The 24,375-nt window shown below is 47.3% G+C and overlaps 1 protein-coding gene across 2 annotated transcripts in view; it reads right to left on the bottom strand.

Moving 5' to 3' along the window:
* The window catches only part of TEX55 (testis expressed 55), a 600,480-nt gene that overhangs the window by 335,747 nt on the left and 240,358 nt on the right, over window positions 1–24,375 (bottom strand). For both annotated transcript variants that reach the window (XM_086935534.1, XM_086935533.1), the window contains one exon: window positions 10,490–10,552. In XM_086935534.1, the coding sequence (XP_086791660.1) occupies window positions 10,490–10,552 (63 nt within the window). The remainder of the gene's footprint in view (window positions 1–10,489; window positions 10,553–24,375) is intronic.

Here is a 24,375-nt window from a genome sequence, read left to right as displayed (position 1 = left end):
TTAAAGACACAGAGGCTAATATTATTCTCACCCTACACCCAACCCTGTTTATTCATGTGTTTGTATCAATTTGTAGGATGTGGTCAACAATAAACGAAGAGGATGAGGTGGAACGAAAGCACCAATGATGGGGATCTTTTGGAGCATTGGTGTTCTTGGTGTTATTGACTTCTTTCATGGAGGAAGATTATGAACTTGATCATGGTTACTTGTTTTGGAACATTTTGGAAAACATGTTTATGATCATATGGGATGTATGAAGATAGAAAAAAGGAAGGATGAGGTCGGAGGATTCTGGCCTTTTATTGGAAAATAATTCTTTGTTGAAGGGGTTCTAAATTCTTTAAAGTGGCTGAGCGGTAGCAATAAAATGAAGATTGCAATAATATTAGCCTCCATGTCTTTAATAAAATCCAAATTTTCTGACCCTCAAGGCTTGGGGAAAATCTACATTTTGCCTGCGATGAGGAGAAAACCAGGCTTGACAGCAGCATGGTGGCCACCATCTATGAGTGCAGCTTCCTTGCCAAAGGGGTTAGCCTACATTAGTAGGTTTGGAGCTGCAAGGCTCACCCGTGATTTACCACCCAGAGTAGCAATAGAAGGGGATGCTGAAATCCATTCCCAGAAAACTTTCACAGCCAGACCAGAGAAGTACAGAGAAGTGACCTATATGTAGTGTTGCAGGGATTCTGCTCAGACACAGAACTGTGCACAGAGACCCAGGACCTCAGTGAATAAGGGTGTGCCAAAAACTCACCTTAGTACCTAGAATCCCCTACCTGACTAGCATCAGTGTCTCATTAGCTCTTCGTCCTATAGCAAAGTAACCAATGATTAGACAACCAAGAACATGTGACTTTGGTTACCTCAGGTTAAGTCGTAAACATAGACACTCTTTCGTTATACTCTCATACCAGTCCAGAACAGGAAGTAAAGGGAGACACGAGCAAGTTTAAAATGTTTCTTTTTAACGCTGTGATCTCAAGTGCAGGATCTTAGCTAATACAAGCAGACATATAATAAGAAATAAGATTGTCAGCATAGTTACTACTCCATAAAATACAAAGGGAGAATGCATGTTATAATGCTAAATGGAAACAGGTTAAATATATACCTATATTTCACCCTCCCTTGCTAGTAGGTTATTTTATAACTACAGAAGGTATCTTGGACTTGCATAGGTGACCCCAAACCTCAAAACTTTAGCAGGAGTGAATCACATCGGGTTCTGCACAAGCTCTCAGCATACGAATGTTCTCCAAGTGTGTTCAATCATGCTTACACAGTGCATTATTAAAGGCGCCAGTATCTGAGGTGTCCACAGCTGCATATCTGTTATGTCTAGAACGTGCGCTGATCAGTTCGAACAACAGCCACAGTGTTGAAATAACCTTGAAGGCCTCGGCACTCACTGTACAGACTAAGCTTACAAAACAAGTCTGTCAATATAGAAAAACAAGTTATTCTTATTTATTTATTATTTATTTAAGGTTTTTATAGAGCGCGTAGTAACCCGTGAGTATCCCAGCGCTATGCCTAGTAAGTCAAGAGGAGACGGAGTTCAGGGATATGCAGAGAAGTCAGGGGAAGAGAAGGGTTTTCAGCGATTTTCTGAAATGGAGGAGGCTGGGTTCTGTTCTCAATTTCAGAGGTAGCGAGTTCCAGTGCTTCGCTGTGTTCACCGAAAAGCGACGTCCTCCTGCACGGGTTTTTTTCACTCTGGGTACTACGATGAGGTTCTCGTGGTCTGATCGGAGTGCTCTGGTAGGTCTATAGGGGGTGATACAACTTTTAAGGATGGGAGGGCCTTCATTATGGAATAGTTTCTGTGCCAGGCAGAGGGCCTTGAATACCACTCTTTCTCTGACAGGTAGCCAGTGCAGTTTCTTCAAGGCAGGTTTTGCTGAAGTTCTGGCCGGGGTGTCCATGAGCAGCCGGGCAGCGGCATTCTGGATTTTCTGCAGGGTGTGAAAAGTGGCTTCAGGGGCTCCCAGGTAAATAGCGTTACTGTAGTCCAACCTGGACATAATAAGGCCTTGGATCAACAGCTTGCGGGAGTTGGAAGGAAGCAGGGGGAGCACTTTCCTACATGACCTAAGAAGGCCGAAACAGATGCCAGCCGTTTTCTTTGCCTGCGTTCTAAAGGTAAGGTATTTTTCTAACCATATTCCCAGACTCTTGACCTCCGTCTTGGGGATCGGGGGTTCACCCAGACAGGCGGGCCAGATGTTGGGAGGCAGGGAGAGCCCTTTTTGTCCTAGGAGCAGAATTTCGGTTTTGGACCCATTAAGTTTGAGTGCTGAGTCGTTCATCCATCGGTGTATTTTGGAGAGACAGCCATGCAGGTTGGAGGGTTCTTGCTTGGGGTGAGAAAGGGTTACCACCAGCTGGGTATCATCAGCGTAACTGATGATCGTCACTCCAAATGGGGTGACCACCTCCTCCAGTGGGGCCATGTACACGTTAAATAACGTGGGGCTCAGTGACGAGCCCTGAGGCACTCCACACCGGAGGGGGATAGCAGAGGAGCGGCTGTCATTCTCCCAGACTTGGAAGGAACGTTGGCAGAGAAATGATGAGAGCCATTTCAGAGCCTTGCCCTTCACTCCGATGTTTCCCAGGCGTTGTGTTAAAACCTGGTGGCTGACAGTGTCGAAGGCCGCGCTGAGATCCAGGAGGATCACTGCCACTGATCCTCCTGTGTCTAGAATGTCTCTGGCTTTCTCCACTGCCGCCAGGAGGGCGGTGTCCGTGCCTTGACCTGGACGGAAGCCCGTTTGGGAGCTCTTGAGCAGATGGTTAGATTCTAAGAAAAATGACAGTTTTTTGTTCACTAATTTCTCAGTGACCTTGCCAATCCATGGGAGGAGAGAAATGGGTCTATAGTTTGCTAGGTCCTCAGGGTCTAAGGAGGGTTTTTTGAGAAGTCCTTTAACGACCGCCGCTTTCCAGCTAGGAGGGACTTCACCTTGGGATAAGGAGGTGTTGATGAGAGCGGTAAGCGGGGGCACTATGGTGTGGGTGACTTTTTTGAGAAACCGTATGGGGACAGGGTCACTGGGGGAGCCACTCTTGATTGAGGCAAATGTGGCGGCTACCTCCTCCGTGGTGACTGGGCCGAAGGAGACAAGGTGCGGAGCAGGTAGTTTCGGGGAGGAATTCATCTGCAGAGGAGAGTTACCTTTATCACCTTCAATGAAATCAGATTCGGTGGAGGGTAGAGAGGCGAGAATTTTTTTGATTTTTTCATCAAAGAAGGTTGCTAGTTTGTTACATTTGTCCTCCGCTGCATTGGAGTCCAGGTATTTCACTGGAGGGTCAGGACATGGAGGAGTTCTTTCAGGATGAGGAAGGTTTCCCTAGCAGAGCAGGAGGAACTTTTTTTCTTTCCCTCATAAAATGCACTTTTGGAGTTACGGAGTGCTAGTTTGTATGCTCTTATGGATGTCCGGAATGCGTCTTTTTTGTTAGCGGACTTGTCCTTCCTCCAAATGCGTTCCGACCTTTTGCATTTCTTCCGTAGAGCATTCAGTTCAGGGGTGTACCATGGGGCAGGATTGATCCTCTTGGCATGTTTGAGGGTGCTGGTTCGGGGTATGAGGCTGTCTAAAGATTGGGTAAGCCAGTCATTGAATTCTATATCCGCCGTTTTAGGATCCAGGGAGGGGAGGGGGGTGGATTCCCTTAGCTTAGCTGCCCAGTCTTCCGGTACAAGCTTGTGCCAGCATCTAACGAGGGTCCTAGCTTTAGGTGGTTGAATCTGAGTAATTTTGAGATGCCAATCCATGGGGATCAAGGAGTGGTCTGTCCATGGAAAAAGAAGGGGCGCCCGGGTTTTAAAATTTCGAATATTCGTAAAAATAGGGTCCAAAAGCTGGCCTTTTTCGTGGGTGGCTTGTGAGTTCATGAGATGCAGGCCAACCGAAGAGAGGTCCGTCAGTAAATCAGCTGCGGCGTTATCGGTGGGATCAAGGAAATGGAGATTGAGATCCCCTAGGAGAAGGAAATTAGAGGCTCTGGTTGCTTTCAGGGTGACGTAGTCCATGAGTGTGCTGGGGAACTCACCGAGTGGGCCAGGTGGCCGGTAGACTAAGAGTCCGGAGAGAGAGATTGCAGGCGAAATCTGCAGAGTGAAGTGGCAGCTTTCACAATCTTTGATGTTGCCATTGTCAATCCTGCAGGTGAGATGATCCTTGTATAGGATGGCTAACCCGCCTCCTCTGCCGAGATGTCTGTTCAGGAAGCGTATTTGGTAGCCAGGGGGAACGGCATTGACGATGTCACAGTCGTTGTTCGGCGTCAGCCATGTTTCTGTGAGAAATAGTATATCCAGCGCAGAGTTTTGAACGAGGATATTTATCTCGTGAGCGTGCTTGACGAGAGACCTGCAATTGAGAAGGCCAAGTTGGAGGACTTGTGTGTGTGCCTCAGCACCCGGCGGGTTGCAGAGGATGCAGCCCGTAAATGGGTTGTTTCCAGTGAAGATGTATTTACAATTGGGATGTTTATTCAAGTTCAGTGCTCGAAGCCTGTCTTGGGTGTATGTTATACGACTTTGAGAATCGGGCATAGTGCTTGGGCCTAGGGCCGTCTGGGCCCGGACGGGCCCAGACGGGCTTGCCTTAGGCGCGCCTTCGGCGCACAGACGGCACGCCCGCTGCGCCCGTCCGCTGCGCGTCAGGTGAAAACACATGGTAATATGGGAAGACTGGAGGGAGTGGCCTCAGGAGTGAGGGCGTGTCCTGCACCGGGATTCCCTCTCCCGCGTCAGCGCTGACCTCGGCTGCGCGGGGGGGTCAAGTCCGAGTAAGTGCCTAAGTTTTTAGCAGCGTTTTAGTGCAAGCAGCAAGTAAAAACACAGTATACAACAATTAAAATCAATTATCCCAACAGTTAGAATCTCCCGGCTGTGCCTCAGGAGTGGAGCAAATGTGAAGCAAAACACGCAGCCTAGCTTCGAACAATTAATACAGTGTGTGCTGTGTGCAAAAGGCAGCAGAAAGGTAAAATGGCATTTAAACTTCTAATAAGCTCATGCTAACTTAACACTGTGTGAATGTAAGGATCATCCCCATTACAGTAGTGAGTGAGGGACAAATACAACAATGCAGACTAGACTAGCGATATGGTCTGGATGAATTATTTCTTGACGACTGAAGGCTACAAGGATGAGAACCTTTCTTCAGATTGGAAGACAGGTATATGGCCTTGACGACTGGAAACACAATAAGCACACTATTCAGATAGTTGATCAGCAGCAGAAAGCCTCCTCAAAATAACCATACAAGCTTTATCTCATGCCCACTAGAAGTGTAATGGAGCTGTGATTCAATGAATGAATGTCTCCCAAAAAGAGAGAAAAGAAGGTGCAGAGCCATCACAAAATCCTGACATGTCTATCACGAAAGCATACTTGTTGGAAAGCCTGCTACCATTTAAATAAGATTTGCAAGAGGAACTTAAAAGTGATATGTAATGTAATGATGTCTTGTAAAGCGCATGAATCACCCCACATGGGGTATCTCCGCGCTGTAGACCGCTGGGGAACCCGTCCTGGCTTTCCCTGTGAGATGGTCCCAACTGGGTATCTCCAAGGTGAAACCTGGCATCCCCGGCGTATGTGGGGGGCCGTTGAGGAGATGAGGCAAACTAATGCCCAGAGTTGCCGAGTGTGATCCCTGGTTAGAGTAGGCGAGAATTATCGAGTCCGCTGACCCTGGTCCACGACCCTGCCGCGTCGGGAATTGAACCCTGGTCCCAGGCCGTCCTCTGCTTCCGGGTCTGCCGCCTCTAACCAGTGAGCCACACCACTCCACTATATGGATATGGAGAGAAACCTGCAAGATCTCCGCTCTGAATGGGTTTCTAAAACTGGGGAGGTGACAAAGAATGTTCACACATTAGGGGCGAGAAAGGTGGCACGCGAGAACAGGGTGGATCTTCTAAATACAAAACAGAAGCCAAACAAAAGGTGAGAGAAATGGAAGCCATATATTAGGCTCAGAGTTAACGCAACCAGAGGAACTGGTAAATAAGTCTAGGTGGGTGGGACAGCCTAAACATAGGAGGCCTGGAGGAAGATGCAGAGGGTCCTGGTCTTAGCGACTACACAGTGGGAATCTTCTTATCCTTTCTGGGAGAGTGGTATAAAGTTGTTGGGATAGACAGGGTGCACTAAGTCAGACCAGGCAGGCCGCAGCACTCTCAGATACCTTGTGATGTTCTCGCCAAATGTCATTACTATTCCCTGAAAGAGGAGTTATTGAAAGCATCAAGGAAGTAAGGAAGGTGCACTTCCGAATTTGCTCCTCCACAATATTCTCAGATGTCTCCCAGTTAAGCCTCCAGACAAGAGGCCTTCAAGTCAATAAAGGAGAAATTACACTCTGGAACGGGCATTACAGATAGACTTCTCCTTTTGGGATTACATTTCAACACGGAGGCATAGCCCATCCCTTTGCAGACAGGATGCAACCTCTGAGTGTATCTGAGAACCCTGATTCAAACTGAAGACTGGAATCAAAGACTGGGATCTGGCAAAGCAGATACTGGCAAGGGCAACAAAATCAGTTAGGGGCAGAGAGGATGGTGACTAGTCATTGATTTTGATCAACAATTTAAGAATCTAACAAATTGGTAAACCTACCAAGTACTATTGAGAGGCTTGAGAAGGGGCTTTCAATAATATAGTACAGGGAGGGTTCACAGCACCCCTAGGGGCAGTGGTGGTGAACACCTCATAGAACAGGTTGGGATCTTCTAACTGGGTTGGATCGCTTCGCTGAATTCTAAGGGGGCGGATAGGCACATGAAGTTAATTTGAATGAGTGGTTTGGGAGGGTCCGGTCCACCCCAATAATCCAGCTACAACAAAGATGTGGTCTATACTGTGTGGGAGCACTGAGAACCTCTTAACGCTCTGGCAGAGCAACAGCACTTTTCAAGACGAGGTAATTTTGTTGCTATTGGCAATACTAGTTTCCCTGAAAGTTGTTTTGGGTTTGCTTAGGACGTTTTGTTATACAGGGTAGTTGGAGTGGGGTTGGGAATATGGTGTGTCTTGGGGTCCTGTTGAGGGGCACTCGTTGGGGAGAAGAAATAACTGGACCACGATGTACTAGCCGGGACATCGGGAGGTATAGAGGAATTGCTATTAGATGCCTTGAAGACAAGCGATGTACGCATCACAGCATCAAACCATGGTGAAAATTGTCTCTTTTGATGTGAAAGAGCTCAATGCTTTGGTGTAAAGGAGAGCAGTTTGGAAATTTCTCAGGGTCTCTCAGCCAGATATTACTTGCGTACAAGCAATGCACTGGCTGAAGAAGGTCCATGAGCGAATGAAAAAATGGGTGTACCCAACAGCCTACTACTCATCAGCAGTGTCAAAACACTCTGCTGTAGCCATCTTCTAGAGCAGGGACTTACCACGTGTTGTGATAAGCAGGAAATCCGACAGTGAAGGACGGCGTCGGATTCTGACAGGATTTCTGTTTGAATGCCCAATACATGTTTTTGAGGGGCTTTTTGGAGATACTATTAGGGTTTGCAATGGGTGACATTATAATAAGTGGGGATTTCAAATTTCAGTGCAGTGTGGGATGCCTAGAGAGATCTGTGTCCCAGGGGAAGGAGGCACATGAGCACTTTTTCTACTAATCTCAAGGGAACTCTGAAAGAAATGGGCTTATGCTCACATGTTGATTATACAATAGTGAGCAGTGCACCTATTCCAGTGGTTGCCACAGCAGAGATTGGCTTAATATCGGTTTCTGACCAAGTCCTGATTCAAATTACATTTGGGAGGGAAGGTCCCAAAGTGACAATATGGAGATTACACCTAGTTCAGTGATTATTAGGCTTCCTGAAAAAGTGTACCAGTATATCCCTAGGTGGAGCATAGGAACACTTTAAAGAAGAGGTGAAGGGGGAGTGCAAATTGCTTAGGTCACGCATACAGAGGTTGAGGACATAAGGCCAAACCACAGAAACTAGATTTAGGCTGCATACAGGGACAGTCCAACTGTGCAGCTTCCCAAAAGCTGACCCCATAAAGGAACAGCAGGAGTTATCTCTATTAATAGAGCAGAACATGACATTCCTTTTTTCCTTTGAAGCAACACTCTTGTGTTGCAGTACACAAGGTTGGCATGCACCTGGCTAAACTACTGTAAAGAAGGAGGGTAGGGGATTATATTAACAAATGAAGATCTGCAATGGTGCCATCTTGGTAAAAGAGGATAAGTTAGATTTCAGAGATTCCTATTCCTCTTTATATACACGGGGCAGTCACTCACTTCCACAGCAACCTTGATATATCGGAAAGAACAAACTTACCAACACTCACAGAGTAGCAAATAGAGGCACTGGATGATCCTCATTGGAGAGGAAGAAGTGGTCAGGAGGGCAATAGGGGAACTTAAGGATAATAAAGTGCCATGGCCTGATGGATGTTCTGGGGACTAAATAAGACCGACACTACCCAGTTGACCTCAAAATTGATGGACCTGTGTACTTACTGAGCCTCAATATAGAACCTCTTGCTTGTCCGATTAGGAGCTTCCTGGTTATACGAGGATTCCTTTTGATCCCACTGAATAGAAAACAATCCTGTATGGTGACAACGTCCTCCTCACTTTACGCTTACCTGACATCTCACTCCCTGAGGTGGTCCGATATTTGATTAACTTTAAAGTGGTAGCAGGGTACAAGAGAAACGGAGACATGTCAGGAATTTACAAATGTTCCCCGACCCCACACACGGCACAACTGATGGAAATTAGATACTCCTTCTCATATGCAAATGCATTTATCAACTTAGATACCATTCATGGGTGGTGGACATGTATGGAGCCAATTTCCTCTCTGTAATAATGGACCTACAGAAGAATTTAGCTCCATGGTCCCCTTCTTTACAAATCATGGTCAGGGAGACTCGATGCTGTAAAAATGTATTTATTACTGAGACTCATGTAACTATTTCAAGGTTTTATAGTTCAAACGGAGAATACCTTTCTTGAAAACGTACGCAAATCAATAACAAGGTTCCCCCAGAATTGGCTTCCCAGCAAAAATTCATTTGCACTTACTCCAGTGGACTAGATAGAGACCAGACATGGAACTGCCAGACCTGTACATGTAGTATGCCACACACATTTATGGTCTAAGCCATAGTTGGGTAAAGTAGGGGTGCTTATGGACCATGATATTGTAGGCTGCAAGGTGATTGCAGACCTGTTTCATGGAGACAGGATATTGTCTTGTATGCAATGTAGGGTTTAATTCCAGTAAAATGAAAGGGAGAGACTTGTTCAATTAAGACACTGGGTCCTCAGCCCAATGGTTAACCAGGTTGCCACTAAAGACAATACACTCTTTGAGTTCATGAAAATGGGCGGGTGCTCAATGTGCCATAGCCCATAATTATGCAGTGCTTCCTGAAGCCTTCTCCCATTTCTCCTGGGCACCCATGTCGAAATGAAATCCTTGGGCAAACATATTTCTCAGATACAGTGGAAACTATTGAGGGGGGATATACATGGAAGGTCCACATGCGCCAACTGCAGGGAGAGAGGTTATACACTGCTCCACGGTGGGTTTTACATGCAAGCGTGCCTTCATAGCATGTGCACTAATGGTAGCCATAAATGTTGGCGGGATGTGAGGGACAAGCAGATGCCTTACAAGTTTGGCGTGGGTGTCCAAATGTAATGAAGGTCAGGGATGGAGAGGTTTTTTAGGATTCCCCATTTTACTAGATCCAGGGGTCATGACATTGGGTCTGAGAATGACAAAATACAAGGGTCTACCTAAACATGAATGGCATGTGGTCTTGGAGTGCTGGGAGCAGCGAGAAGAGCCCTGACGGTTGGAAAAAGGCCCAATGGCACCATCGATTATGGTCGAAACTGGTGCTTGCACGCCTGACAAGTAACCTGGAGGGTACTTAAATGATGAGTGAGGAAATGTGGTAGTATTGCTTGATAGACAGTGAACTCGTTAAACTCTTCATGGGAAGGAGCAACGGTGGGCTAGTGGAGGTACTCGAAGTTTGCAATAACAGGTGACGATATGGGGCTTGACTGTGTTTCGATTTTATGAAGCAGCTTGGGGCTGACTATGTGGGTGGTGGGGCGAGGGGTGTGTTGGGGCAGGAATTGCAGGTGTTCCATGAGACACCCTATTATGTTACAGTGATGATACCCAGACATGACACCAGCATATGTAAACATTTTCAAAAAGGTAATGAACAGACTTTTGAATAACTATAAGTTAAATATAAGTTACATTTCATTTTGTTAATAGTTCTTCATAGTGAGTCCGCTGTGGAAGTCTGGGGCTTATGGTTAGAGACACCCGACTCTTTCTCGTTTGAAGACATACCCACTGCAGATGTTACTAGTCCTTCAATTTCAAATCTGCTCTATTGGTTAGACACAGTAAACCTAATCTTTATAACATATTTTATCTGATTAATTGTACTCACCTCATCAGGCTCAGGCAGTGGAGGCAAATCTTCTAAACGGTACGGAAATATATATTCTTCACTCTAGAACAAGAAAGACGAACAAAGAAAGAATGAGCAGCCTGCCACAAACTAGAGTCCAATAAACTTTCTATCCTTATCCCCAATATCAGACACTGTAGATTACTTTACTCTACTGGGATCACATGTCAAAGTGAATGACGCTGGAAGGTCATTTTCTGCTTTTCTGAGGGGAAGCTGGTCACAAAATACTGGTGTGAATATGTTTGACTTTTCTGTACTAGGATAATATAGTGCATGGGATAAATCGATTTACAAGTGCAAATTGTATTCTGGTGAATTCTTTACGCTTGCAAATCAAACCATTTCCGAGTGTAAGGTGAACTTACTTGCACAAATGGTTTCATGAAATCAGCCCACTTGCTTCCAATTGAAGTTCACGCAGCCTCAAATAGGCCTGCCTAACCTAAAAAGTGTTCCAACTGCCAATTTGCAAATGCTTGGCATTTAATCGTAAGGAAGAGGAACAGAGAGACAGCAATCACCCTATAAGTCTGTTAATTGTTTCTGTTGTCAGAATACACTTATAATAAGAAAAGTATGTTACTAGTCACCAGTGATAATGTATTATAAATGCACACAGGGCGTCTTGTGCTGCTGGGCCAGCCCTGACATGGCAGCATACTCTAATACTATAATACTCCTGCACCTACATATCAGATTCAATCAGGTTTCTTGCACAGCACGACGACTTACCCATTAGGGTTTCAAGGCGCTGTGTGGTGGGGGGATAGAACACAGAACAGTGGAGCAAGTGTGGCAAGAATGCGGGCAAAACAATGGCCTGTTGGTAGCAGGAAACAGGCTAACACCAGTCCGCACCCCTCCCTCGGCCTGCCCAGAAACATTAGACATCGGCGCACACAAGGCGAAAAGTGCAGCTCAATCCAGGAACCAGAGAAAATACTGCCAGGAGAGGGATGGTCTATTGATCTATACCTTCTGCTGGGGTGGGAGGGAGTATATTTTGAATGACATGTCAACAGACCAATGGTGAAAGGGTGTTGATTAGGAGAACCTATATATGTATTTTTTGCCTGATACTGTTTGGAAAATATGAGGCTGGCAAGACAGCTAAAGCTTTGTTTAGGCCAGACTTAAGAAGAACAAACCTACAGCAATTTCTTCTTGAGAATCTGTAACTAACTTCACATAAGTCTTCAAGCTGTATCTTCTCTCATTATATTCCAGAATGAGCTGAAGGCCTTCCTTGTCAAACATCTCACTATTCCCCAAACCGCCCGGACTTGCTCCAGAACGGTCGCTCCCTCTCCCACTCCCTGGTCCCACGCTTTGAGACTGCTACTGACCGCATTTGGGTATCGTTGCTAGCGCTGTGTATTACTGTGATAGCGCTGTGTGTGCATTTCACCCTAGCTCGCTCTGTATAGCGCTGTGTATTACTGTGATAGCGCTGTGTGTGCATCTCACCCTAACTCTCTCTGTGTAGCGCTGTGTTTGTCTGTGGTGGCGCAGTGTTGTGCATCACATTGTGGCTCGTTTTGAAGAGACTTTAACTGACCTGGATTGGCCTTTGGCGCTGCTCGCTCCGCTCCGCATTGTTGTAGGCGCTTTGATGCCATTTGCTGCCCCTGCCTCACTTTCACTTTGACCCTCCATTTTGTTTGTATTTGTGCTCCCTGGGCCGCCCCTCCTCCCCGCTACCGCCTCCCAGCTGCTGCCCCTCCCACGCTCCGCCCCCTCCACCATCCATTTATGACCATTGCCCCCGCGCGCAGCGTTCACGCGCAGCGATCGCGCCCCATTCGCGCCGAAGGTGCGCCAAAGGTAAGCCCGTCTATGCCCGTCCGTGCCTGGATCGCGCCCAGCGCCTGACCCCCTGGTCCCCGTAATGTCCAGCCCACTCGCATCACTTACGATGCCACCACCCTCCTAGCCCTTAACCCCGGCCGCTCCCCCAACTGCGTCCAAGCCGCTCCTGGACACACCCATGGCCCCTTCTCTTGCAACTCCTGCAAGTTCGACGGCACCAAGAACAACTCCTCATCCACCAACACCATACAGAGACCGGACACCAACCACCTTAAATGCATCCTGCTCAACACCCGCTCGGTCCACAGGCACGCCATCGACCTCTGGAATCTACTAGACACCTTTTCACCGGACTTAGCCTTCCTAACAGAAACATGGATGAATGCTTCTTCTGCCCCAGACATCACCATTGCCATTCCGGAAGGATACAAGATCATCCGAAAGGACCGCATCAAGCATACAGGAGGAGGCATCGCTATTGTCCATAAGAACTCCATCCGCATCTCAACCAGCTCAGACGTCAACCTCGCTAGCGCCGAACACCTTCACTTCCAGATCCACACCGACCCCAAGACCACACTCAGAGGCACCCTCCTCTACCGGCCTCCAGGACCCCGTACACAATTCAGTGACGACATCACTGACTTTATCACCCCACACGCCCTCCCCTCCAAGGAATACATTCTTTTGGGAGACCTCAACTTCCACCTGGAAAAGAACAACGACAGCAACGCCACCACCCTTCTGGACAATCTCGCCAACCTCGGACTCAAACAACTCGTCACTACCCCCACCCACATTGCAGGTCACACTCTCGACCCTATCTTCACCTCCAGCAAACATGTCTCATTCAGTCACACCACAGCTCATCACTGGACGGACCACAGCTGCGTTCACTTCACCTACAATAAGACCACAATCCACAACCATCCTCAACCCACCCTGCGAAGAAACTGGAACAAAATCACCAGCGACCAGATCTCCTCATCGCTTCTACTAAACCCCCCCCCGCCCACACCTCAAACCCCGACCAAGCAGCCATCAACCTCACCCAATGGCTAGCCAACAGAGCCGACATCCTAGCACCGTTGAAAAACCGCCAAATCAAGCTAGGCAGCAAAAACGCATCCTGGTTCAACGATGATCTTAAGAAATCAAAGAAACACTGTCGCTCCCTCGAAAAGGCCTGGAAAAAAGATCCGAACACCAGCACCAGGGACGCCTTCAAAAACGCCACCCGCATACACCACCAACTAATCCGATCTGCCAAGAAAGCCGCATTCAAAGACCGTCTAGATAACAACACCCACAACAGCAAGGAATTATTCAACATCGTCAAAGAATTTACCAACCCATCAGCCAACTCCAACGACATCACCCCCTCCCAAGCCCTCTGCGACTCCCTAGCTTCCTTCTTCCACAACAAAATCGCAGACATCCACAACAGCTTCGACAACCGACCCGAAGACCAATCCACCCAATCTTCTGCAGGACCCTCACCCCCCCTGAACATCCTTAATGACTGGAACCCAATCTCCACTGAGGACACCATCCGCCTGATGAACTCCATCCACTCAGGATCCCCAACTGACCCATGCCCTCACCACATCTTCAACAAAGCAGACTCCATCATAGCACCACACCTCCGAGATGTCATCAACTGCTCCCTCAACTCCGCCACCTTCCCGGAAAGCTGGAAACACGCTGAACTCAGCACCCTTCTGAAAAACCCACAGCTGACCCCACCGAACTCAAAAACTACCGCCCCATCTCGCTTCTTCCGTTCCCGGCCAAAGTCATTGAGAAAGCTGTCAACAACCAGCTCGCCGCCTTCCTCGAAACCAACAAATCCCTTGACTCCTCACAGTCCGGTTTCCGAGCCAAACACAGCACTGAGACCGCCCTCATCGCAGCAACAGACGACATTCGAACTCTACTGGACAATGGAGACACAGTCGCCCTCATCCTCCTCGACCTCTCCGCTGCCTTCGACACAGTCTGTCACAGCACCCTTCTACAGCGCCTCAGAGACGTAGGAATCCAAGGAAAAGCACTGGAATGGATCACCTCGTTCCTCACCGGAAGAACACAGAGAGTCCGCCTCCCACCATTCAAGTCAAAGTCCTCTGAAGTCATCTGCGGCGTGCCACAAGGATCGTCACTCAGCCCCACCCTCTTCAACGTATACATGAGCCCCCTTGCGGCCATCGCTCGCCAACACAATCTCAACATCATCTCCTACGCGGATGACACTCAACTGATCCTCTCACTCACCAAAGACCCTAAGACCGCCAAAACCAACTTACACGAAGGAATGAAAGAAGTAGCCAAGTGGATGAAGCACAGCCGTCTGAAACTGAACACAGACAAAACAGAAATCCTCATCTTAGGCACCTCCCCCTCCGCCTGGGATGACTCTTGGTGGCCAGAAGCCCTTGGAAAAGCCCCCATCCCGACGGACCACGCATGGAACCTGGGCGTCATCCTGGACTCCTCACTCTCGATGACCAGACAAGTCAACGCCGTTTCATCATCTTGCTTCAACATTCTTCGCATGCTCAAAAAAACATTCAGCTGGATCCCCACCGAAACTAGAAGAACGGTCACCCACGCACTGGTCACAAGCCGCCTGGACTACGGAAACACACTATACGCCGGTACCACCGCAAAACTCCAGAATAAACTCCAACGCATCCAGAACGCTTCAGCCAGGCTCATACTAGACATCCCGCGTAAAGAACACATCTCTGGTCACCAGAAAAACCTCCACTGGCTCCCCGTCAATAAGAGGATTACTTTCCGACTCCTAACCCACGCACACAAAGCACTTTACGAACTTGGGCCCGAATGCCTCAGCACACGATTGTCCTTCTACACCCCCTCCCGTCAGCTGCGATCCTCCAACCAAGCCCTTGCCACGGTACCTCGCATCAACAAAACCACTATGGGAGGTAGATCCTTCTCCTACCTGGCAGCTAAAACCTGGAACTCACTTCCCACTCACCTTCGCCTTACTCAGAACCACCTAGCATTCAGAAAGCAACTTAAAACTTGGATATTCGACAAATAATTCCCCACCCTCCCTCTAGCGCCTTGAGACCCTATGGGTATGTAGCGCGCTATATAAATTTCCTGACTTGACTTGACTTGACTTGATAAGCCCATATGTGTTGTGAAGACTGACCCCAGAGATATCTGTTATCTTCACATGCCATAACCACACACAGTCCCTTCACTCTCCAGAATCACATAGGCAGCTCACTCAAATATACTTTCCGTGGTACTGTTTAATGCTCAATGGTTTTATCACCACCATTCCAAGTCGAAGGAATCGTTCTTTTCCGTCAACCCAGCCTCAAACTTTTCACAACTCCTCTGCTCTCCAACCTCCCTCCTACTCACCTTGAGGTTCTCCCTCCAATAATTGTACTGTTTTTGTCCTTTCCCACCCACATTTATGCTTGCAGAAGCTTGCATACCCTCCCACCTCTCACCACATTGATGAGCACCTACTCTCCTATCACCTCCATCCTAAGTCTTCTTACTCGGGTAATGCTTCATGCAATCCTGTCTTACCTCTCCACCTTCATCCACTGTAGGTTTCTTCAGGTTCAGCACTGAGATTGGCGACGGGAATTGTGTCTTGGAAATCACGCATATAAAGCTCTTTAATTGGTTAATGTTAATGTTAATAAAGCTTGCAAAGCGCACTGCTACCCAAAGGTGTCCTGGCGCTGGGAGCTGCCTACTTGGTTACTGGAAAGGAAACTGATTTCACGAAAAAGCCAGGTTTTCAGCCCTCTTCTAAAGGAAAGGAATTCGGTTGCACTTCTAATTCAAACTTTTGTTAGGAGCTATATCCGCTCCATAGGTAGTGACGGGCAGCCAGACCCCTTTCGTCAAATTTACTTCCTAGGGCCCCCTTGGCCTCTGCATCTACGGCATGTCCTGTAAATCCTGCATCAGTAGCATGCAGAATTCATTGGACCTGAAGTAGGTGCAGAGACTGATCATCTCGAAAGCCTCAAAAGAATATATGCCAGGATGGCCTCTTTGCAGGCCTTGGTTGCAAACTGTGCAAGATACTTTGCAATCATTCACTGTTCCCTCTCCTCAAGAATGCGTAAAAAATGTCCATGCCACAATCTTCTTGGGTGGGAGCTCAACTGATGTAAAAGTTGTAGGCACTTATGCTTCTTCCTCTTCTTAATGGCTTGAAGATATCTGTAGCTGTTTGGAGCGTTCTGTCTTCTGAGTCTGCTAGTTTTGGTCCTGTGACATTCTTTTAGGGCTCCTATTACTGCTGTCTTTTTAGGTCGAGCCTCTGTGAGGAATGCTGTATTCAGGTAGGGACTTGAAGCTCCGCCCACGCTCCGCCCATATTTTTCAATGTCCTTTGTAAACTGTAGCTCTTCATTGGTCAACAGGCTTAGTAGTCTCTTAGTACCGCCTTGTCTCATCTTGTAACCCTCTTTCGTGTGTTGTTACTCAGTAGGCTTGAATTACAGCCTCCGAGCACAATTTCCTTGATTTGTTTTCACCTGCCTGCTGTAGCAGGCAAGACACGCTCTCTCCTAAGGAGATAGCACAGCACGCCACAGTTTGGGTTTCACGTTAGGAGAGGCCACACCACCTTCTTTGGCCAGTACGCATCTAGAGAAAGGCCTGTGGCAGCTATTAAAGTGAAACTGTGGCAAGGGGCACTTAAAATAAAAAGCATTTTTTGTCAACTTGACAAACAAATCCTTTTTTTTTGTAAAAGCGCCCCATACCGCGCTTTTACTTTAATGGCGGCCGTGCCATTTTCTTTGGACGCAGTTCATCTAAAGGAGGGGGCTCGGCCTCTATTAACGTGAAAGTGCAGCATGGGGCGCTTGTAGACAACAAAGAATATTTGCAATGAATTAGATCTTGCATTTGCAAAAATTTAAGCTCCTGTCATTTACAATGCCAATAGCTCAAACTCTCGTCAATGCGATACCTATTGCATTGCAAATGCTTGTTTCTTATGTCTTCTGTTTTGAGAGTTGGACTCAAAATGATGTCTGTAGAAGCATGGGAACCTTGTTCTAAATGAGTCAATTTTGTATTTTTCAAAACCAGTTCAGTATGTAGCCAATAAGATGTCTCCTTTAATTTTTTGGGGGGCTTAGGATTCAAGAAGTTCCATTATGAGTATTGTAATTCCCTGTAAATTGTTTAAAATGTTGCATTTGTTAAGAAAACGTACTCTGGGGATGTAGTTTGAAAATATCTACTGTTTGTTTCTTAATTTTCTTCACTTTCTATGCCAATAAAGGTTCGCAATATTAAATTTGGATTCACAGCTTCTACACGACCACTGAGGCAGGACTTCCGTTCTGAGAACTGCAATACAAAAACATATACCAAAAACCCGCTATATATATATTTTTAGGTTTCAGCCTGGCGTTGCAACTGCGTAGCAGTTGCTCCGCCCAGGCGAAATCTATTGTTATCTCTATAGAGGGGACTTGACACCGCCCCTTCTTCCATTGGCTAGCTCCATAAATGGAGGCTAGCCATTGGAAGACATTGGCCGTCAATCACGTTTTCCAGAGAAAACGCGATTCGGGGGCGTTTCTGGGTCTTTTTTTAAGCCCCGCCCCTTGTTGGCATGTGTCCCGGGCCGCGCTGTGATTGGCTGCAGGCCCGGGACACCCCAGTGACGTCATTTCCCGGGCCGCGCTGTGATTGGCTGCCGGCCCGGGACACCCCGTGACGTCAGCCAATCACAGCACGGCGAGTGTCTTTCATCCACAGTGTGTCATGTTTCAGATGTCTTGAACCCGTGAGAGTCCTTTTGAGCACAGACAATGCTTTGTCATATATGCAGATCGTGGATTACCGGAAGTAATCCAAGCAGTTACTTCTCACAGTCTATGATGTTCTTCATAAAGAGGCATCGCTCAGAGGCTCCGGCTAATTGCTAAAGTGCGTAATTGTTAATTTTCTGCGTGAAGACCAGTTTAACGAGACACGGCCCTGTGACCTGCGAACATGCTTGGAGCCGCACGCACGCGTCTCTCGCGGCCTCGGGGCAGGCGGAGGGCATGCACCGCCCCCAGGCGGCTTCCGGAGCAGCGCCGCCCAGCGGCCCAAGAGCAGAACGTCTCTGGTGGACCACGGCGCCCTACAAGGAATAGTTTTCTGGTTTTTGGCAGGCAGCAGGAGCGTTTGGAGCCCGAGTTCGGCTCGCGCTGCCTGACGTCACGTGTCGGTTCGGGACGGCGGGTTGAGTCACCCGGGGGTGTGGCGCCGCGCCCGGAGCCGAGGCTGAAGCGCCGCTGCACGCCGGGAGGCAGCCGCCCCGGCTCCCGTGGAGCTCTGTTTTCCACCCCCTCGCCAGCAGGACTTCCCCTCAGAGGAACTGTCGCTTGTCCTCCTGCGGAGACTGCTTCACGTGAAGGCGAGTTGTTTCCACGAGAGGGAAAGTTGGAGTCCGAGCTGAGATCAGAGGAAGCGAGAGGGCGTCGAGGGCAGCCTCCCTGGCAACTTCACTGGGTGAGTACAGTCCCGGCGTTACACTGTGAGCACGCGGGGCTGGTGGGCACCACAGTCCTGGCTGTGTACTCTGCCAGTCTATGGGTACGCGAGGCGGTGGGCACTGTCTACAGTGCTGGCTCTATGCACGCTGCCTTACACCCTGTCTGTGGGCACCCGGGGCTCATGAGACCACAGTTTTGGCCCTGCACTCTGCCAGTCTATGGGCACGCGGGCACTGTCTACAGTGCTGGCTCCATGCACGCTGCCTTACATACACCCTGTCTGTGGGCACCCGGGGCTCGTCGGGACTTCAGTCCTGACAGTGCAATCTGCCAGTCTATGGGCACGCGGGCGGCGGGCACTGTCTAATGGGTTCTTGCCATGCACGCGGCCTCACACTCTTTGTGGGCACGCAGGGCTGGTGGAGACCGCAGTCCTGGCCGTGCACTCTGCCAGTCTATAGGCAGGCGGGCGGCGGGCACTGTCTAATGTGTTCTGGCAGCTGTCACCATCTCAGATGTCATCGGTGTTGCGGTTTTCCCACATCTGTGCCCGGGCTGCGGCTGGCAGGCACGCGCCTGCCGTTGCTGTCTGTAAGGTGTTCCAGATATTGCTGTCCGAGAGGCGGAGTTGTGAGTAGTTTTAAGGTGCTGCCGCGCTTTGTGGTTATTGTGCAGTAACAAATTAACGCACAAATCCCTATGACATGCATTTATTTAGTAGCCCCGGTGAATTACGCTGCCTCCTGGTGACATGGGGCATGACGTTTTCTCCAAGAATCGCGTTGTCGGCTGCTGCTTACGACAGGATCGGTTCTCTTTGCGTGTACCACAAGTTAAGAAAAGTGCTCTATTTGCTTGTTTACAGTAGTCATTAAAGGCCCGCTTAGAATCGCAGCTCATTGGATGTCGGCAGACTTCGCAGCCTGCAGATGTTCTTGTAGATTGCCTGTGGGGAGGGCAACTGCACCTTGGATGGGAACTGAAACCACTGCCGTTGTCGGCGGTGTTCACTCGGTGCACACCCGCACTTAAGGGTACATGCGGGGCAGAGAAGGTGGAAAAAACAGTGCTGGCTGCTTTGTGTACATTTACAAAGTAGTTCATATATTTATTATTCACGGAATTGGCTGGTTTAAATCCATTGAAGTTCCCTCGGTGTAGCAGTTCGAGGCCGGAGGGCATCGAGCTGCGGTTCTCACTCGGAGCTGCTCGCATCTGAATCCCGCTCCTTCACACCAAATGGAGGCTTCGGTTGTTTTGTTCACCCTTCCCAGTCGTGCTTTATTTGAGCTGGTTCCCATGCCTTTATTCCCGTGTTCTCTTCTTACCCCATGGCCAGTTTGCGGGGCACACGCATTGCAGTAATGCTGTTCGTTGTTTTGTGTTAATTATTTGTTTCTCTTAGCTGTAGTGAGCGCGACTTTTATCATGGCCTGTCTTTACAGCCATCACCACCTACTATAAGAGAATTTGTAGTTTCGCTTTTTCCATGACAGGTTCGGGCATACAAGTCCCAGCACGCTTCTTGTTGGCTGAATGACCAGGCGGTGGCTACGAGTCGTCTCCAGGACGACTGGTAGTCATGGTACAGGTTGCCTGGCCAACGTCAATCCACCTTGTACCTGGGATCTCTAAGCAAAGTGTAACAACAAATTGTAAGGCCTAAATGCTCACCTTTATTCCATAAAATGATAAATACTGTAAGCGAGCTGAAGAATTACGTTGAGGCTTGAGGGCACACCCTCTAGCAAATAAAAACAAAACTGATGTGCGCTGGTGCCTTTTAATTCACCAGTGGAAACGTGTGTATTTTAAAGCATATATGTTCATGATTTTTTCTCTTTTTTTTCTCACTATCATACCCAGCTTGCATAGCTCTAACTTTGTCAAAGGCGAAACCGTTGCATTGTAAATGCTTGTTTTTAAGTTGAGTTCGATTGGAAAACCTATTGTTTTAAGTACTCTGAATGTAAACATAATGTCTATGCTTAGATGTTAAGTAAGGCTCTCAGTTTTCCATTTTTACAGTTCTCACAGATGAATACAGACAGAAACCATCTGTTTCCCTAGCTTTATTTATTTTTAGATGAGGGAAAAATAGAAAATATGTATTTTCAATGCTTCCAGTCATTACTGCCAGTCCAATAGCTGTATAGTCTGACAAACGGAGATTAAAAAAAACTGTGTTTTCAAATGAAGAAGTAACGAGCTGCAGATGTGCATGTTTTTATACCACATTGTGAATATTTTCATGTGAGATGATTGCATATGAGTGATGCTTTGTATATGCCTTCTTATAACACTAAAACCCATGGAGCATCCAAATGGAAGCAGACACTTGTCAATTAAATAAAAGTGGAAAGATGCTAGTTGCAGATTCATGTTTTTCAAAACACAAGATAAGCATGGATAAACACAGATAAATATGTATAACTGCACATGGAAATGGCTAATAAATAAATACTATATAACCAGGAACCCTAATGTTAATTTTAGCACTTTTCAAGGCCAGCAAGCTTCGCTGTACAAGTATGAAAAGACCAGGGCATGCTGATCCCACCCACGCCTATTCTTCCAGGTTCCTGGAAGGTTTGCAAACATTTATGGAACATTGCACAGGGCTGGTGCATTCCTCGGCATGTATAGATGCCTTTTCAAATAGTTCTTGGGTATCTGGCACAGTCACTGGCTCTTCGATGTTGGACATTCCTGCAGCAAAGGAGCTTTTTGCTGAACTTTGGGACATATTATCAAGACAGGTGATAAAATTATCGCCGCTTTAGCGGCAGCAAACTGCCGCTAAAACTGCGATAATAGGCTTGATAATATGCTCTATGGAATTCCAATTGAATCCCAGGTTAGATGTCCTGCACATCTAACCTGGGCTTTTATTAGAATTCTATAACGCATATTAGGAAGCCCATTATCGCCGTTTTAGCGGCAGTTTCCTGCCGCTAAAACAGCGATAATTTTAATGAGCTTCTTGCTAATATGCCCCAATACTTTTTGCTCTTTGAAAACATGGCTAGTGGACTAGAAGATCAGATCAGATGAAATCCAGACAAGAGAGGGAACAAGAAGAACTGGAATTTAATAAGACTGAAGGTTCCAGATCCCCATGGGAATCTACTGTATGGATGTTTTTCAGAATTCCACCTGGTAAATAAAAACTTTCTTCTAAGTATGTAACATGACGTGTTTATGAATAGAAGCTCAGAAGGAACAACCCTGAGAAGTACACCCTTGGAAGCACATCGCTGCACAAGCATCATAATGCATGGCATGAACAGCAGAAAAAAGAAAAGAAAGAGGGACACCAAGCAGGTGAGGGGATCGATCATCCGAAGAAATCCTACAGAAGAAGCAGAAAGCCAGAGATTCCAGTTATAACAACAGTGCTTCATCTAGTGTGTGACAAGCACCTCGGCTGTGGTGAGCAAAACCAGGCTGCTCGGCTGAAGAAAATACAAAAAAAACTTCATAAGATTTGTCAAAAAATATTTTTTCTTCAGTTATCAAAGTTTTCTCATTTCTTTTCCTACTTTAAAAAAATATATAATGCTAGTGTTGTGAAATACGGGCTGTTTTTGTTTTCACTCTAAAGAAAAAAAGTCTACAAAAAGTAGTTCTTTCAGAACGAATTTTAAAGTTAAAAAAGATACAAATATATGGTGCTTGTTTTGTAAGTGAGGGAGTGTGGAAAAGGGAGCAAGTATGTGAGGGGGACTGAGTGGGTTTTGGTGAAAGTAAGAGCTACAGGGAGTAGGGCAGCAAGTGAAAATTAATGAGTGTGAGGAGGGTATGGGGACGAGTGAGTGCATGGGCAAGGATGACTGAAAATGTGGGTCAGAGACAATGAGAGGTGGAAAGTAAAGAGTGAGTGAGTAAAAGTGAGGTAGTTAACGAATAAAAGTGAGCAAGAAGGAGTAAGTGGGTTAGTGTGAAAGTTAGAAGAGTGAGTGAGAGTAAGGGAAGGTGCAAGGGAGACTGTGAGGGAGACAGTGCATGAAAGAGCAGACAGGTGAGAAAGTTAGTGAAAGAGTGAGAGTGACAGAAAGTTCGGAAAATTGAGGAAATGTAAGGGGGTCAAGGAATGAAAACATGAGTGACTAAAAACGAAGTTATGAATGAGAAGGAGTGGATGAGTAAGTATGACAGAGAGTAAGCAGGTCAGTGAGTGAGTATGATACTAAGCAAAAGTAAAGGACGGTGTGAGAAAGGATGTGAAGTCGTCAAAGTGCATGATGCTGTAAGAGAGTAGAAAATCAATGACGTAATGAGTGATCGAGACTTTCGCTTTTCCATGCATAACAGTGCATCATTCTTGCTAGGACATTGGAATAAAACTAGTGTTGACTGATATTTTGTGTGTAAGCTATATTAGCATGGTCAATGCACATGCAGTAGAGCTTTGCTCTGTTGGCAGTGTCGTGTCGTGACTCAATTATGACAGACAAGTATGTATATTTATAGGAGCTTTATTAGTTGCCTCCTTCTGCGTCCCTGTCCCTACTCTAACTAACTTCATCCTGTCTACGCTCCTCCTCTTCCCTTGGTCCCCGGCTAGCTCCACCCACCCAACTACTAGACTGCTGACTACATAACATCTCCCCCTTTCTTAACAAAACAACAGAACAATATACCAGTTCATATTTCTTCAATGAGTCTTTTCAGCCGTTGAATATCTCGGCGGGGTCGCATAGACACGGCTCCAGTCGTATCGTCTGTCAGAGGGTCTCTTGTCTGACTCACGCTCTCTTGGTCAACTCGGTCAGACCCTTCAGGAGCGGATGCTCCAGTCACATTCGTTAGGGTTCCTCTCATGTCCGAAGAGCACTTCTTAAAGTGTGACAGATTCCGAGTGACTCATCGTTGATCAGACTCTGCTGTCAACATGGTGCCCTTCTGCTGCGTGACTAGCAAAGGTTCATCTCGGAAACGACAGTCAGTCTTTCTTTGTTGGTCTTGTTTGACGATGACGCAATCTCCCTCATGCAGAGACGGTGATCTCGCTCTCCTCTTTGCATTGGCGTATGATTTCATTTTGTCCTTGTTGCGGCTATCAGTCGCCACCACTTCTTGATGATTGCGGAGGGGCGACACCGCCCGCAAGGCTCCTTCCCACGTTTGGATGTGAGTTCTCATGGGTCGCCCTAGCATCAGTGTTGCAGGACACTTTCCGGTGGTCGTGTGAGGTGTCGTCCGGTATGCCCTGAGGACTTCATTTAGGTCTGTTTGCAAATCCTTCATTTCAGCAGTGGCTTGTTGGAATGTCTTCTTAAGCGTGGCCATGAACCTTTCAATGGTGCCATTAGCCTGCGGCCAGAGAGGTGTGACTCTCCTATGTTTAAAGTCCAGGTGCTTTGCAAACGCACTGAACTCATGTCCATTGAAAGGAGGTCCATTGTCTGTTTTCACCTCTCTGGGGACACCCCACGCTGCAAACACTTCATCCAATACTTTGAGAGTGCTGGAGGCACTTGTGGATGACACAAATTTCGCAATGGGAAATCGTGAGTTCTCATCGATTATGGCTACCACGTATTT

This window comes from Lissotriton vulgaris, chromosome 8, assembly GCF_964263255.1.
Source record: "Lissotriton vulgaris chromosome 8, aLisVul1.2, whole genome shotgun sequence".
NCBI lineage: Eukaryota > Metazoa > Chordata > Amphibia > Caudata > Salamandridae > Lissotriton > Lissotriton vulgaris.
The sequence above is the reverse complement of the archived record's forward strand: the minus strand, read 5'-3'. Positions and strand labels throughout refer to the sequence as shown.